The 17,262-nt window shown below is 61.4% G+C and overlaps 1 protein-coding gene across 19 annotated transcripts in view; it reads right to left on the reverse strand.

The window, feature by feature from the left end:
• The window catches only part of LOC117642323 (coiled-coil domain-containing protein AGAP005037), a 113,880-nt gene that overhangs the window by 72,354 nt on the left and 24,264 nt on the right, over positions 1–17,262 (reverse strand). For 18 of the 19 annotated variants that reach the window (XM_034380468.1, XM_034380410.1, XM_034380551.1 and 15 more), the window contains one exon: positions 2,530–2,580. In XM_034380468.1, coding sequence (XP_034236359.1) covers positions 2,530–2,580 — 51 coding nt within the window. Of the gene's footprint in view, positions 1–2,529; positions 2,581–8,475; positions 8,579–17,262 lie in introns of those variants that run through there. The other variant, XM_034380512.1, reaches the window with a different exon arrangement.

Genomic DNA, 17,262 nt, shown 5'->3' on the forward strand with positions numbered 1-17,262 from the left:
TCCCTACTCCCAAAACAGCGGCACTAGCAGGCACTGCCCTGCCCTTCGCCAGCCACGCGGCCACGCGGCGCCCCGGCAGGCAGCCCGGCAGGCAGGCCTCCCCTTCCCAGCCTTCCCGGCGAGGAAATTAATCAATAGCGACTCGAGTTCGTTGACTCTCCGGCAGAGATCGACACTGCGCGCGCTGCGCCGGCTCTGCGCTGCTCTGCGCTGCTCTGCGGGGCTCTGCGCTGGCTGGCCGAGGAGCGGCGGCACTGAGCACGAGGCAGACACTTTGACGCAGGGCGGCCAACCCCAAGGCACCCCGTGCCACCCCGCGGAGCGTTGGCAGCACTGGCCCCACCTAGCCCCACCCACACATGCACACACCCACCCCTGCGGCCGACCGACCCAACCTCAACGCTGCCGGCCGCTGCGAGGCCAGTCACTTGCTGTTTGTGTTGTTTCGCGACTTTGGCGTGACAGAGCTAGCCCCGGGACGCGCTTTGAAATCCCCTCTCGAAAGTCGGTTTGACAGCGGGCGGCTATTCAAAAGAGGAAATGCTTCTGGTTGCCGCACAGCGCCGCCCTCTCAAAACAGAAATAAACAATTACACTGAGAGTCTCGGGCTGTTGACGGAGCGACCACCGGCCGGGGGCTGCTCCGCTGTTCCGGCCGAGTTCAACCACCTCTTTGCGGATACTCCTTCCCTCGGCGGCGTGCGCGCGGGCACGGCGTCGCTACCCCGCGCCACGGCGGCCCACGGCACGGCGGCCCACCCCTCGCCGGGTGTGCCGCGTGGCGCGCCATCTGCGCGGGCGCCGCGCGAACCAGGGCCGCGTCGCGGCGCCGAGTCGAGACGGGTCGAGGCGTCGCGGCGTCGCATCGCGTTCACGTCGAGAGGTTCAACGGGCTCGACACCCCCGGACACCCCAGGCACGGCGACGGTCAGGGTGTCGAAAGTGGGCCGACGGCTCGATCGCGGAATGCCGCGGGAACGCCGGGGAAGTGGATGGACGGAGGAAGGGGAAGTCTGGGGAAACCGCCAAGGGGCGCTCTAGACAGCAGACTAGGGGTCGAGGAGGGTCAAGCTGTGGTGGCAGAGCACCGCGGTCACGTTGGAAACGTTATCCGACTTTTTGCCAGGGCCCCACCCCACCCCATGCCTTGCTCCGCGAAAGTGGCGCACCCCGCCCGCCCCGCCCCGCCCCGCCCCGCCCCGCCCCGCTGCGCCGCGAGCAACAAGCCAGCAGCCCGGGCGCCGGGCGGGCCCGCCATCTCGATGTCGAAGACAGCTCCACCGTTTTTCCCGCCCAACAAAGTTAATGGGGCGGGTGGTATTCGCTCCTGGCTGCGGGCGAGACGAGCGAGACGGCGAGCAGTGAGCACCGCTCTCGCTCGCACTCGCGGGGCGCCCCGTTCGGGTGCGAGAGAGAGCGACCCGGGATGAGGGCCTTCGGGCCCCTAATTGCACGACTTCTCGGAATCGGGGGAAAGGCGAAAGGCATAGGGGTGGAGTGGAGGACGACGCTCGTTTGTTGAGTTCGGTGTCATTCCGCGGAAGGCGCACCTCGCGCAGACCGAAAGCGCGCTTCGTGTACCTCGCTCTTAAATTTAGTTGCCGTAAGTTTGGGCCGGAACATCGCCTGCTGCTGCGAGAATACTTTGAGCCCACTTTGCGGCGCGGGTCGGCGTTCCGACTCCGACGGGGCTTACAGTGGGCCGGCAAGGAACGCAGCAGGTAAGGAAGATTGGCCGGGAGATGAACGAGCGGCGGCTAATTTCGCATTACAGTGGAGGCAACACGCTGGCCGAACAAGTGGGATGCCTTCTGACGGCTGCTGGCAGTGACACTGTGGGTCAGAAGACCGGTGGCGCCAATCCATTGGTGGGGTCAAACGCTTGGTTCGAGTCCTGCTTAGCGACTCTGCAGCTCAAAACGCGTCTGGATTTTTGGCTGCCGGTCTTCTGGCCCACTGTGCTGGCCACCTGAAGGCGACGTGCTGTACGGCAGCCCCACGATCACAGCCGGCAGCAAGAAGGGGGAGGAGAAAAAGAGGAGACCGGAGGAGACCCAGCCCAGCCAGACGGGGAGCACGGCGTTCGATTTGCCTCTGGAAATGGCAATTCTTCCTCTCGCGGCGATGTTCGCGCAGGACCGGGTATTTTGCGCGGCAGCCTAGGAGTGGGCCCGGCCCGGCCAGGGGTTGCCAGGGCAACCAGGGGCGCGGCGGTACACTGCCGTCATGAAATAGGATCTTCGCGAGTCCGACCCCGCGGCTCCCCAACGGGAAACACGGACGCAGCGCAAGGAGTAAAGTTACAAGCGAGCGTTGGCGCCTAGTGCGAACAAGCAAGTAGAAAACGCGCAGCAGCCACTGCTATATTTCTCTGGCCAGTGCGCGCAGGGCCACCGAGCTGCCGCACAATCGCACAATACGGAAGCGCATGGCGGAGCGGGATAGCACAATGACGCCGCTTTCCGAAAAGATGAAATAATAAAATACAGGGCAGTGCCTCGTTAGCGCTGCACAGCGCAGTCCACTTACCTCCCAGGTCTCCGGGCCCCCGCCCTTTGCCTCCGACGCCCCATTCCTCCTCTGCAACAAAAACACAGAAACGGTTTTAGCAAAGACCCGCTATGTATCCACGGCAGCTTATCTGGTCGTTGTCTCTGCATTCAGCCAGCCTCTGAATATTGCATAGTGCTGGAGACTATTGTGCTGCGCTTATTCGCGTGTTGATTGCCGCTCAAGTCAGCTTAGGGAAACTCGGTTGCAGATTCCCTCCGTCGCTTGGTGCAGGCTTCCCTAGGCCGCCTCTCCAGGCTCCTCTAGACTCCGCAGCCAATTTCCTCATTAACATCCCATCTCCCCGCAGTGCATCAGGGATCCCAGACCCGCGCCGGGCCACCTCGCCGAAATGCAGGCCTCCTCGGCGTCTGCCGTTCGGCCGGCAACGACGCAAATTGGTCGGCAGGACAAAAATGGAAGTTGGAGGGAAGGGACATGACACGGCAAGTTGGATATGCATAAAAGAAGAGCAGGCCTCTGGGCCGCCAGGGTGCAGTCCTGTTCAAACGGAAGGGTGGGGGAAAAGGAGAGGAGAAAGGCGTTGCAGGGCCCACAACGCAGGCCTCGGAAAGGCCGCTCCCTGCAACGTTATGAAGACCAGCCCCCTCCCTCTCCTACCCCTGTAACAACCAGCGGGTAGTGTATAAATTTCCAAGGTGGACGCCACGCATAACTTTGCGGGTGTTTGTCCCGCCCGGGGTGAGAGGGCATTTTCAGTGTTGTTCCTGGATAAAGTTTGGGTGTGCTTCCGGCAGCGAGATTCCCTAAGGGCAGCCAGCCGAAGGCCGAAGCCGCAGTACGCTCGACGCTGCGGCGCACATCGTCGGCACAGTGTGAAGCGCCCGGTGTGAAGCGCCCCTACTAATCAGCCGGCGCGCCAATTCAAAAAGTATTTGTTTTGCCGCTCCGCCTGCGCCGCTGGGGGCACACCACGGCACACACACTGCCCTCGGCGCTGGCGGCCTCCAGCGAGCTGAATGGGGTTGAGCAAACAGAGACTGCACCAGCCGGCCTCATCAGTCAGCGAGGGCGAAGAGAGCCAGCCCTCGCAGACTCCGCTCCGTGCAGGTCGAAGCCGAGGCGACTGATTGGAAAGTCAAGCTGGACGGTCATGGCGTTGCCGTCGGCCTGTCTCTCTCGCCGTGACTTGAAGACCGGCGGCAGGCCTCCCGGACTCATTAGCGACCGGAGCTGGAGACTCCAGCAGTGGAGCGGTTGCCACCCTGACTCGATGCAGTTGGCCAGCCTGTCCGGCACAAGCACGGCCCAACGAGTGCCCCGCTCGTCGTTTTGCCTCGCCCCCGATTAAGTCTGGACGCCGCCAAAACAAGGATTCGGCGAGCCGTTCTCGCCCTGTCTCTCGGCCACGCCAACACGGCGCGCCTGATGAACGCGAGAGAGACGGACTCTGCTGTTTGGCACAACGCGCGCCGATTGGAGCCGGACGCAGCGCGGCGGAAGGCATCGCCAGGCGGGTGAAGCGGCACGGCGGCAGCCTGAGAGTCTGTCTCTCTCGCATTCACTGGGCGTGCCGCTTGGGCGCGAGAGAGACGAACACGAGTCTCGGAGCCGGTCGGCGGCGCGGCCAGCCGGAATTCACGCGAGGCTAGACCGGGTCGCTGTTTTAATGGCGCCGCGTTTTCCTCGTGGGACGAATCGAAAAACGTGACGCCAGGCGAGAAGGGGGCGGAGGCTGCCGAGGCAGCACACTGCTCCTGCCTGTCCTCCGGAGCTACCGATCGTCACTCGGGTTAGCCGAGCGGCGTTCCGCGGGTCTCTTGCCGGCACTTTGGCGAAATGGGAACAAACCGGAGAGTGGGGTAGGAAGCACACAAAGAGCTGGGATGGCAGGAATGAAGTGCAAGACAAGCACTGCAGGTGCATTGCACACAAGCCCCAGGCGGCCTCGGCGACGCGGTCCTGGAGGTCCTGGACGCCTGCAGCCCGGAGGGGTGGCACTCCCGCTAGCAGGGATCCCAGGACTAATCGTCTGCACACAGAGGGGGGTTCGTGGGGCGCGGCAGGCTGGGCCGCGCACGCAGAGACATTAGTTCTTGCCCTCGGCGTTCACAAAAAGAACGACATTTTTGCCGAACGCGATATTGATTCAAGGAATAAAACTGGCAGGGAAGGGAAAACGTCCGCCCCGGTAGAACTAGAATTGGTTTTGTTCGGTCGGAGACCGTCGGGGTGCTGCTGAGTGAGAAAGGGAAGGGAGCGAGCGGAGCGGGGCATTCCGAGAAACAGAGGGAGAGAAAGAGACCACTCATTTTTATTCCCCGAGGCTGTTCATTATGCCGGGGATCAGGGGATCAGCGTGCCTCACCCGAGGCCGCAGACGACGGTTTGCTGTTCTTAGCGCTCGTCTGCGTGCCGCTCCTCTTCTGTTTTTACGTTTTGTGCTGCACTGCCGCCGAGAGGACCGTCGGACGGGGTCTTTAGCAGCGACAACGCCGTCTTGTCGCTCTGTGTTCGCCTGCCGCATTTGCAGCAGTCCCTGCGGCCCAGCGAGACGGCCCCCGGCACAGACCTGCTGCTTCTAGAGCTTCTAGAGCCACTGGCACCGCGGCACCGCGGCCCGCCGAGCCAGTTAGAGTGCTCCAGACGCGGCGTCCCAGGAGAATTTGCATACGATTGGCCGTCTGCCTGAGCCCCATCTTTCTGCGCACCTTGGCAGCCCTCAACTCGAAACCCTCAGTGAAGGCGCAACAACCTTCTGCCCCACATTGCCGCCAGCAACAACACCGTTCAAAGTTGTTTACCCCCTGATTTTTGCTGATGCCGATAGCTGGAGCGGCGGTCGATGGCCCACCCTGTTTGTGCAGGTGGCACCGGCAGATCCGGTCAATATTGTTGAAACAGGCTAAAGAGGGCTGGCCGCAGGCTGCAGGGTCACAAAGACTCCTCGTCGACGGGGTGAGGCAGCCCGCCCGGCCAACTTTGGCTATCGCCATCTCCATCAAATATTCATCCGAACGCAGAGGGGCTCCGGCACCTGTTGGTGACGTGGCTGAGCTGGAACACGTACTCATCTTCTAGCAGGCCGAACGTTATCGGGCCCACCTGGTGCGCAACCGCAACCGGCTCTGCCACGCTCCGGATGCCTTTCGGTGAAAGGCTGCACTAACGCATTATCGTGGACATTTTCTCCACAATACGAAAAAAGATGAAACATCTATAAGGTACAAATTAATTTTCGGATGGAAGTTTTGAGGTCACACAGCAATACGTGTTCACCGAGACGTGCATTATGCCCCAGATCGACCGGGCTTCGAGGAAGCTGTGCTGGCGGCTGGAGTTGCGAAAGGCAGCGTTGGATGACAGGGACGCTAACAGGGGCTGAACCCCACTCTTAACGCCAGACTGGCGTGGCCTGGCCGGACCGGGACCTGCCACTGGGTGGTGCAGTCGGGCTGCAGGCCCGGCCGAGCAGGGCAGAGGGGCGTGCCTAACCAACTAGCCAAAACCAATCGGCGGCTGAGCCGGACGGTTTCCGTCCTCTGTCGAACCGAAAGGCCCCTTCTCCTCGGGACCAGACCCCGGCTTTCCTTCCAACCGCGGAAACTTTGACCAGTGCGAACCGGACCTGGTGAGCCAGACATTTCGCGACCCAGTAGCCTGGCACACTGGCGGGGTAATTGCTTCAGCCGAGTCGCCATGACCGTCACACACAACCCTGGAACACGGCGCGAAGCAAAACAATCATTTGATGGCAAGCTCCGCCTTCTCCGCGTCTTGGAGGCAAGGCCGGGCGCCGCCCAGGTGTGGGTGTGACGCCGAAGAACGACTCACTGCAGGTCAGTCATGAATAACTTGGAGCAGCCGCACCCACACCGACGCACACACGCACCGTCACAGACTGCCGACGCTGGAGGACGCAGGAAGTGGGTGGGGCCAGCACCTGCGGACTGAGGGTCATTTCGGTCGCTGTCTTTTTCCCACTCGTTACGTGGATCCAAATTAGATTATGCGGTTTAATCAACTTGTTCTTCTGCCAGTGAAACGCCGAAGGAACCTCTGCGCCCAATGAACTCTGTCCATAGCTGGTCAAGTGGAGGATATTTGTGTCTTTCAGCTGGCGGTCCTAAGGCCACAGATGGGAGGAGGCACAGGTAACGCCTGGCACTTAGTCCCCGTCTTGTGTTGCTACCGACGTGGACTACACCCTTCCTGGAGGCGAGGGTCCAGAGGGAGAGGGGGAGGGGAATACGTGACCGTCAAGTGCTAAACAATGTATGCCGCTGGGATGCGAGAGGCCTACCTAACAACACCTACAGAGACAAAATGGCCGACTTTCTGTGCTCCACGTGTGTGCGTGTGTGTACATGTAGCCGGTGCAGGGAATGTATTGCAATTGAATACTTCGTGTTTTAAATTAGGAAATTTCATTGATGCTGCATACCTTTATACTTGAAAGGGAAATAAAGTACTTCCTTTTACATGTATGTGAACTTTTCCATTTTCAGATCACCTTTACCTGATCCCCGCTCCATGAGGAGTGAAACGGCGTGCACGCCGAAATATCGATTCCGCTCCGGGGACCCCGCCCATGCATGCACAAACACACGCACACACACGCGCGAGCTTACACTTGGACGACTTCTTTGCGTTATACGACTCAGCTTTGGCGGTGGCCCCGGTGACCCTTTTCGGATCGTTTGTGCTGGATTCTGCTGGGCAGCGCTGTTCCGCGAAACCGTGGGGCTCGCAGCACGTGCGCCGCCACTACGCCCCTTCCACGTGACACGGGGTCAAGGCTCAGCGTCAGCCGCACGCACACACACGCATGCACACACACGGCCGCAGTTTTGATGGGTACACGCGGAAGCGGAGAGGTCCCTGCTACAAACGTCAGGAATACATCACGCATCCCACCGACACAAATTACCATATCGTTTCACCCTTTCATGTTGGTTGGTATGCATTCATCCCGGTGGCGTATTACAAACAAGGCGATGCTGAAGGTCCGTTACAGGTAAACTCCCTGGGACAGTCTGCTTGTCTTCTGAACCGCGCTGCAAGTCTTTGCACTTGACTGACCGGTGTTCCACTGCACTTTTCGGCCCCCAGCCCCTCCCCGTCGTTCAGTGGACGCCTCAGGGGTTTCTTCGGCGCCCCGCGTACGCTCCCAGTGCCACCCCGTGTAGCGCAGAGCGGCAGCGCCGTAGTGCAAGCCAAGCACCGATGCGATTACCACAGTGTGTACGACCGGCCACCCCGAGGGCTACCGGCAGGGCTCCCGCAGGGGTGGGCCCCAAGGGGGACCCGCGGAGGGTCCCGCTGGGGCGAACCCTTTTTATTGATTGTCGTGGGGTGTGCGTTGCGCCGCGTGGCGCGCACCACGGCCAGTAATTGGCTTATTGGGATACTTCCGTCCCGACCGCTGCAGGCTCTGCAGGCCACCGCCACCTGCACGGCCACCCATTACACACACAAACATTATCGGGCACTTTACACACACGCAGCAGATGTGGGTTACAGCCCGGTAAACTAGAGCCTCTTGGGAGGGTGGTTCCACTGCTGCTGTGCTTGGCGAAGTACGTTCCTAAGTGAGTGTGTGTGAGTGGTGAGGGGGTGGGGACGCATCCAGGGGCCTAGGTGGGCTCGCTGTCACTGGGTCAGGGCGTGGCGGCGCGCGGTTGGTAAATGGCTACTGAGGAGATGTGAAAAATTCACAGGCCAGGACAACAAACCCGGCCTACTTCTTTGGAAAAGCGTTCCCCGAGGAGCTTCTCGGACGAGCCCACGCCGTCCTGGCTAGGCGGCCCCTGCAGGCTCGCTGCTGCAAGCAGGGCACCATGTGGAAGCCGGGGCACTGGGCTGTCGAAAACGCGGTCGGGCGGATGCACTGCCGCCCCCTGACACCTGCACACCAGCGAGGTCGCTTGCAGGTCGCTCGCAGGTCACTGCACACGTACTCACCAGAGACGTCCGCCTCGGCCTCGGAGTCGGTGTCGTTGTCCCCCTTGCCGTGCTTGCGTTGGCAGCACTCGCTGCAGTTGGAACACATGCCGTCCTACCGGGAGTCCTACCGGGAGTCCTACCGGGAGTCCTACCGCCACTCTGTCAGCCTGCCGTCAACGTGCAACAACTTTACAGTGACTCGCCCCCGTCGCGATAGCGGGCCTTTGTGGGTTAGTCAGTCCAACGGTGGCACGCCCATCAGAGATAAACAAAAACAAAAGGAAACTTTTGAAGATGGCGCCGGCTTGTATCACTTTCATTATTTCCAGTGTTTTCACTCTTCACTAATCGCGCGGCTCGCGGGGCGGAACCGAAAAAAGCGGCGCCTTCCTTCCTGGCCGTAACGACCTCGGCGTCCAAGTCGTCCAGCCAAAGGGAAGGGTGCGCATTATCTGCGGGCCGATGAGGCGGACTTGCCCCGCCGGCCTGGCTGGCCTGGCCAGCCTCGCCTTCTCGGATTAATAATTAATTTTCGTTTCCATAGACTGGCTGCCTGATAATCCGGTCCGGAGGGCCATCCCCCAGCCGCCCCGCCTTGCAGCCTTCCTGCCGGCGGCCCGCACGGCCCTCACGCCCGCACCAACTTCCACCTTATCCCGCTGCCAGCAGACTGAGAGTCCTTCTCGTCGCCCTGTCCCTCTCGCACTCGTAGAGCGCCCCGTATCGGCGCGAGAGAGACGGAGCGACGAAAACGACTCTCGGAATCAGTCTGCAGTGCCAAGTGCGGCGCCGAGGCGGGGCAGACACTGCCGCCCTCAGGGATTACGGCTGCAAACTTTTCGAAGAGACGCGCGGCCCGGTCCAAAAAGAAAATGAAATAACTCCGTGAACGTATCAGACGACTGTGCGTCCCACTGGCACAGAAATTGAGCGTCCGCGCGAGGAGCTCCACGCAGCTGGCTCGCTGGAGACGGCCTTCGCGAGGCCGCTCGCTCTTTCTGTCTCACTGACGCACTGGAAGACGGAGGGTGTCTGCCGCGGCGTCATCTATATACCCCCCCCCCCCCACACACACACACACTCAGACAAGCCCGTCCAGAGAGGCGCGGGTGGACGACACGCGAAAAGTTTGCGACCTGCATGGAAGTGGGTCAACAGGTGTACATTCACCCCCGCCGTCACGCACACACTCTCGCCCCCGTCACACCCACACGTCACACCTACACACACGCGCGCGCGCTAATGATTCCATTCCGTGGCGTGCGGGCGCGCCCTCCATCAAGAGGCTAGACGGCGGCGTGACACTCGCAACGACTCGGAGGCAATCTCATCAGGAATAATAACTCAACCGCGCGTCATTTTTTAAAAATTTCATAAGCTGCTCCGCTATTTGTTGGAAAGGGCCTCCGTATTTACACAAACAATAAAAAATTTTGATTCATGTAGAAAATGAGCATGTTTTTCTTTTATTGTAACTGAATTTGCAAGAGGAAAAATAAGTGCACGTCGATTTCAGGGCGTTTTAAGCGAATGAGTGCCGAGGTCGGCAAGTCCTGCCAGCACTGACTTCCCTCGCAGGCGAGTGGCGGGGCCTCGAAGAAGGAGGAGAAGGAGGAGAAGGGGGAGGGGCCACGACTCGGCGAGCAGCCCTCGGGGGATGAAACGTTTCGGTGGCTGTTGTTGCCGCGCTGTCTCGCGGAGGGAAGTCGCAGTGTCTCGTCAGCCGCCAACGCAGACAGACAGACAGACAGACAGGCAGACAGACAGACAGACAGACAGACTGGAGGCGTGGCGTGGCGCACCTCGCACTGGATTTCATTTGCCGCGGGCCGCGGACGGCCTGCCGCAGGGGCCTGCCAGGGGCCTGCCAGCACACTGCGCGATAATTATTTCGACTCGCGCGAACACTCACACACACACACGTACGCTCACACACATTAACGTGCGCACCCCACCAACAAAACGTCATACGCGGATGTTTAGAAAGTAGTTTGCAAATGTCAATGTGTGACCACGTGTGTTGATGACGTCGATCCCCTGGTACACAGCCCCACTCACGCAAACGCGACAACAACAACAAAATCACACATACACAAACACACAGACGCATATATGCCCGATATGGGAGATAGCCAAATCCTTTCGGTCCAGTCCCAGCCCTCCAGCCCCAATAACTCGTTACAGTCCAGTTCGCATGGAACCTCCGCGGCCTTGGCTTTCTCACTGACTCGGGGCCGCAGTGTGGTAGGGGTGGGTCGGGGGTCAGGGCAGTGACCTGTCCGTGCAGGTAAGGGTCGGGGTTGGACGGGTAGGCTGGGGTCCGCGATGGGTCGGTCGGCGGGCTGAACCTGCTGCGGGGCCAGCCTCAAAGGCAGGGCGCCGCGCCGTGGCGAGCCGCTCCTCGTCTCGAGGGGGCGGCATTCGATTAAATGCAGGTCCGCGGAACAGGAAATATATAAGGGCGAACGGCGGCGCTTTGAGTTTCAGAGGAGGAGGAAAAACGGAACAAAAAGCAGACGGGTTCAATCCCCGGGCGGGGCGGCGGCGGCGGCATTTGCGGGAATGAGTACCGAGGGGGTGGGGGCTGGCTCGCTGGCTGCGGTGCATCTGAATATTCAGACGGTGGTGTTTGGCCGGCCCGGGCCGCGGATGAAGCCTTTGGCTGGGTCGGCGGCCAGGCTGCCCAGAAATGGGACGCTCCAGGGACGGGGTACCCTAGGGATGGATGCCCCAGGCACTCGGTACTCAAAGGGCTGCGGGGGGCTTGGTGCGTTCACACGCCCTGAACCAATGCCACGCCTCCGAGGGCCACGCGACAGACCACCCTTCACGCGTGGATGACTCTTTCACTTTTTCTCTGCTGTTGTTCGACTGGTTTGGCTGGCACAATACCGACGTGAGGAGAACCAAAGGGGGTTCCCTGCAGCCGGCTCACATCACCGAGCTACGCACCGCTGTGCCCGCCGACTGGAGAGGCGCAAGGGCTGGAAGGGCCTGCAGGGGGGCGTCCGGAAGAAGGCGAAGGGTGTAGGGCGCAAGAAGGGCGCCGTGTTAACATAGGGCCGCCGCCCCGCCGACACGACATTTAGCAGAGTTAGGCCGTCGGCCCGGCGCGCCCCGGCCCGCAGTGTAGGCCCCACGCCCTGCCGCGCCCTGCCACGCCCTGCCTCAAGCCTCGGATGCGTAGCGGCGTGGCCCCGCGGCCCAGCAGAGGGACGGAGAGAGCGTGATTTACGGCGAGTCGGCCGGCTCGGAATTGGGCCTGTATCTCAGCCGGCTGCCAAACGCGGACCGGGCCGGGCCAGGGAAGGACCGGACGCGGCCCCTTGTCATGTCCGCTCGTCCCGCGGGGCTGTTGGCCGCGTTGCCGCGCATGCCGTCGTGCAAAATGGGATAAATTACGGCAACTAGTCCCCAGGATGGTGTCCTCGTGCGGGGTTGGGTTCAACCCCGCCCCCTTCCCCCGCCACTTTTTCCCGCGGACAATCCCGGCCCTAACAACCGGCCGTCCCCGCCGCCCCCGCGGGGCGGGCTGCCCAAACAACCCCCTTCCCGCTACCCAAACAACCCCCCGCCCCCCGGGACCTGCCCCGGCCTGCCCCCGAGTCCCAGCTCCATTTGCACATCCGTGTACAACTTCCAAATTCTTGCCCCGCCGTCCCCGCCACCGCCGCCGCACTCTCACGCCGCTTTCTTCGCCGCAGACGCACCAACGCAACCAGTGGGGGAAAACGAATCTTTTCGTCGTCTTAGTTCTGCAAAAGTCAAGACACAACCCTTTCTTTTTCGCAAGAAGTTTACGCTGGAGGTGGCAGCCCTGTTACATTAAGCAATGCTGCGAAGATAAGTCCCGCAGTGCATCCACCCTAAAAAGGTCCTTTCGGGCGGGCGCTACGGCCCGGGACGACAAAGTAAGCGCGCGTCCTGAAGTTGGTGGCCACCGCGCGGGGAAGTGCCGGATCAGCGCGATGTGGGATGGACGGCCGAGACGACTTCGTGGCCCCACCGAAAAAATAAAGTGGAAATAAAAACGGCGAACTTGGAAAATTAAGCGGCAGGGGTCGCGACTGCCGCTGAGGCATGGACCTGTAGACCCCCATCTTTTGCGAGTTTTGGTGTTAGCATCTGCTAAATGGCTGGGTATGAAAAGTGATACACTCGATCGCAAAACTTCAAAGTTGAATTTTTGAAGTTTAGTTTTCTTTTGCACAAATTTTCCTTCTCTGTCCATATGAAAAATAATAAAAATAGATAGCAAAATTAAATATTTAAGTTTGGTCGCCTTGACAGTGACAGGCTGAGCAGTGTGACAACCACGAGTCTCGCAGCGGAGTGCGCACAAGGTACGACAAGCAGCCCGACGCACCCGACGCGACGAGAACCTCGCGCACTCACACACACACACACACGCACACATACACACACGCGCGCAACACGAGCGACGACGCGCTGCTCGGCTCCACCCGGTGCGGGGCCGCGGGGCTGCGGCTGTGGGGCGGCCAGCCAGGCCAGCCTCGCGACAGGCACGCGGCACGCCGTTGGAACGACTGGCGGCGCAGCGGGGCGCGGCGCGGCCACCGGGCCCAGCACGGCCCGGCCCGGCCCAGTGGGGCGAGGCGGGGCGGGGCGGGGCGGGGCGGGGCGGGGCGGGGCGGGCGGGGCGGGGCGGGGCGGGGCGGGGCTTGCAGGAGCGGCCGCCAGGAGCGCTGCCGGCGCAGCGCCGCCGCCCTGCAGACCGATTCCGAGGGTCACTTCCGTCTCTCTCGCACCTGTCGGGGACGCGCCGTGAGTGCGAGAGAGACAGAGCGAACGACTCTCGGAATCAGTCTTGCTGTACGGTGTGAGGCTTGAGGGCCGTCAAGCACTAGTTTGCTCTTTTGCGGTCGGATGACGTGTGTGTGTGTGTTTTGTGTGTGTTGTGTGAGGGTGTTGTGTGAGTGCGAAGAAGGGGCGTAACTTTAGCCTAGGTGGGGTGCCGCGGTTGTCACGCGGCATTTGCCTGTACACTGTAGAGGCGTGCGTGTAGGAGTTTGCCCAGGTCGACGGCCTGGCTGGTGAGGGCCGCGTCTTGGCCGCCTGATTGTGTGAATGGACAGGACAAGGAGCGAGCCAGCCTGCCATGCGGTGTGGGGGAGGGGTGTTCCCGAAGGCGAAGTAGACCACCGCGCAGCGAGCTAGGCGTGCATGTGTCACCACACTGTCACCGCGCGGCGCCGCGTCGTAGTGACGCCCTGTTACATCTCAGGTGGAATGTTGTGCGCGCGTGCGCGTGTGCAAGCTGATACGGCACACACGCCCCCCTATCCCCGCCCCGCCCGCCTGGAGCGGCCTGGAGGCTCCGGGACACACCCCGGCGCAAACACAACACCTGTCTAAAACACGCGCGCAGCGAAAACAGAAAAAAAGAAAGTGCGAAAGTATGACGCGGGTGCGATACACATCACTGTTATGCCTGTTGCGGCACTGCCAACAGAAAGGAGTTGAACACTGGAAAAGTCTGGTGGGAAGATGTTTTTCTTTCTTTTTTTTTTTTGGGATGTCGTAATTTGTAGCGGGGTCACACAAAAAGAGCGTCGTCGTGGCGGGGCTGGACGTGGAGGCATGCGTGGAGACGGCGAGGACGCGAAGACGGCACGGGTGACGCCAGCAACAATGAAAGCAAACCCTCGGGGTGTGTGTGTGAGTGTACACGTGTGTGTGTGTGTGTGTGTGTGAGTGTGTGTGTGTGTGTTGGTGTGTTTGTCTGCAGTGGACTAGCGACGACCGAGTGCGCGAGACGGTATGAAAAGAATAAATCAATACCCGCTATCGCTGTTATTATCGTCCAGGGTGTTGTTTTTTGTCCTTTCTTTTTCCGTGCCGTGGATCCATCAGCAAGTGGACGAAAAAAAAACGACAACAAAGAAAATAAAAACAGAACAAAGGCGAGTACCGGAACGTTTTAACTTTCAATATCCCGAGCGATTGCATCGCATCGCGGTGGATCGGACGACTGCTGCTTGTTGCTCAGGTGTATGCGGTGATGGGTTCGCACTGTCTCTCTCGCACTCCTCCGGTGGGGCGGGTTCTGGAGTGCGAGAGAGAGAGAGGGATCGGAATCGCTGCGCTGTAGGTAAGCAAACTGGTGCACTGGCGCATGAGAAGACGGGAAAGAAGCGAACCAGTAAGGGCTCCTTGCAACGACGGGACGGGGCATCACTACGGCAGGCCCAGCCTCTTTGAGCGGCACAGTGATGCGGAAGAGGGATGGGCTGCCAGGCAGGCAGGTAGCGTATGCCTCATCCGCTCGGAACAGATTGCCCGCGCACCTCATCAGCCTCACGCCGGATTTGAATAAAGCCCGGTGCGCCGATGGAGCGCAGCGGAAACCACCGCGATTTATCGCCCCGAAGCGCGGCAAATTTCGCAGCAAAGAATGTAGAAAAAGTTCTCAGAACGGGGTCAGAAACGTGTCGATACTTTTGGACCGATGGAAAAATGTCCGTAGGCGCCGTGGAACGATGGCGGCTGCCGCGAGCCGTGACACTGCGAGAGGCGGAGGGATAGGCCGAGCGGCGAGGCGGCGCACTGTCGCGAAAGAGCAATGCTTTCCGACCCGCATTCGCATGGCAGTGCAGGCCCCGGGCCTACACTGGAAGCGGGGCGCCCCACTGGCACGGACCGAGTTTCTCAGCCCAGTGGTGCATGGTGCACTGTCGGAGCGCCGCCCTGGAAGGCCTAAGCCGAGCCCCACTGAAAGGGGTGCGAGAGAGGCGGGGCGCTGCATTCTGCTCGGGAGTCGCTCTCCGTCTCCGCTCGGCAGCTGTTGATTCGCGTGGCGCGAGCTGCTGCTTCGCGAAGGGGTTTGCTCGAGCATGGTTATGTATGAATTTGTTTGAAGAGTGTTATATACGCCCGCTTTGTGCAGACGCACTTAGGCGAGCGCTCTCACACACGCACACACACACACAGAGGCAACGCAACCCCGCCCTAGCCCACACTGTACTGTACACGCGCCGCGCCGCCGTGGTGTGGTATACTGCCGCGCTGATAGGAACGAGGCACTAATTTGAATGATAAGTTGGGGACGTCATGGATGGGGCCATGGGGCCGTGGGGCTCCAGCGAGTCGCCGCCAGGATGCTCCATAAACTACAAGGAGCCCCTCCCCCTCCCCCTCCCCCGGGACAAACGCGCCGCTATAAATCAGACTCGCCGCGTCGTCGTCGTCAAAGTCGCTGACACTGACTCGAGTTTGCGAGCCGCTCTGACCAACCCAAGCCCTGCCTGGGCCACTCCACCTCGCCGTGTTCACTAAAGTACGGTGCGGGGCCGACAAAAGACCGATCGTCGAGGGGGATGCGTTTGCCAGTGTAGCCTCCAGGAACGGGAACACGAACAGGGCCAGGCAGGCCCCGGCAGAGCATGCTTGATGGCGAAGGCGAAACAAGACGGAGCGCCTGCGAGAGGGCGGCCCACGGCCCCGCCGCCCCGCGAGCCTCAATAACCAACTAAATTAGGGAAGGTCCATTAATTACCAGAGGTTAATTTTCGAGATTTTTCACCCCCTCCCCCTCTCTCTGTCTCGCCCCGCCTGCGAGGCAGCCACCCGTTCCTCGAGTTAGTGCGCCCGTCGCCTCAACACGTCGACGACGCATTCCTCTTCGTATCGAACTAACGCGAGACGCAAGCAGAGCCACTGCACTGCAATAACGAACCAGTGAGTGAGTGAGTGAGTGAGTGAGTGAGTGAGTGAGTGAGTGAGTGAGTGAGTGAGTGAGTGAGTGTCCCGTAGGTGAGCGGGGCCGCCTGACGCCCATATCCCTGACAAGCGCCTCGATGCAGCAGCGGATCCACATGAGCCCAGTCGGCGTGACAGCCAGCCACCACACTGTCTGCCTGCCTGTTCGCTAAGGGGTTGTAGGCCCTGCTGGGCCCTGCGCCGCCATCTGGGACCGCGTTTAATTCGTGTGGCTTGCGACCGTGCCGCCAGCTGACGAGCAACATGTCAAACACCGGGGCAGCAGCTGGCCTCGGTGGACGACGCACCGACGCACTCACAGGAAACACTAAACGGCCACGTGCCCACAGTGTGGTGGCCGCTGCCGGACGTCCTGGCGGTGCTGGCGGTGCGAGCGCGGGGCTCACGCAGGTGCCGGAAGCGCCTGCAGCGTAGCGTAGGGCCCGCCGTGGCCATACCCCGCGCGCCAGCGGCCAGGCAGCGCGGCGCTACCCCGTGCGGCGACGCCCCGCCCGGCCCGGACGGCCACCGCGAGTCCGCCTGTCGAGTCCAGGGTAGGCCATCCCGGCGGACACGGCGGCCACGCCGCGGGGACGGCTGCCTACCTGCACGGCTGGCTGCTCCGCGGCCAACACGGCAAGCAACAGCCACGATGGCCCACTAGCGCGGCCGCCGCCCACTGCAGCCCCGCCACCGTAAGCTTTATTTATAGCGACACGTCCGATGACCCGGAGCGGACCGGCGGAGGATTAATGCGATACGCCGCCAATCTTGCAGCGCCACCGCTAAACCCGGTCATGGATGAACACGTCACAAAAGGAGCCCAGCTGGGAGTTGGAAGAAGGGGAAATGGAAAAAAGGCGTGCCGGTGTTTTCGTGTTGTGCTTGGTGTCCCCCGCGAGGCGGCGGCAGCGCGGCAGCTGGCGGCAGCGGCCCGGGAGTCGCATCAAATGAAGTGACAACGGTCCCGCCGAGGGAGTGCTTCCCCCCGGCGCCCGCCTCGGCCTGTCGCCCCGCCGGCCGTAACGTGGCAAAGGTGTCAGTCCCCGAAGGCTTGACCTCGCAGCGCTCCGGAGTGCCGGGCGG

This window comes from Thrips palmi, unplaced genomic scaffold (assembly GCF_012932325.1).
Source record: "Thrips palmi isolate BJ-2018 unplaced genomic scaffold, TpBJ-2018v1 HiC_scaffold_1, whole genome shotgun sequence".
Classification (NCBI taxonomy): Eukaryota; Metazoa; Arthropoda; class Insecta; order Thysanoptera; family Thripidae; genus Thrips; species Thrips palmi.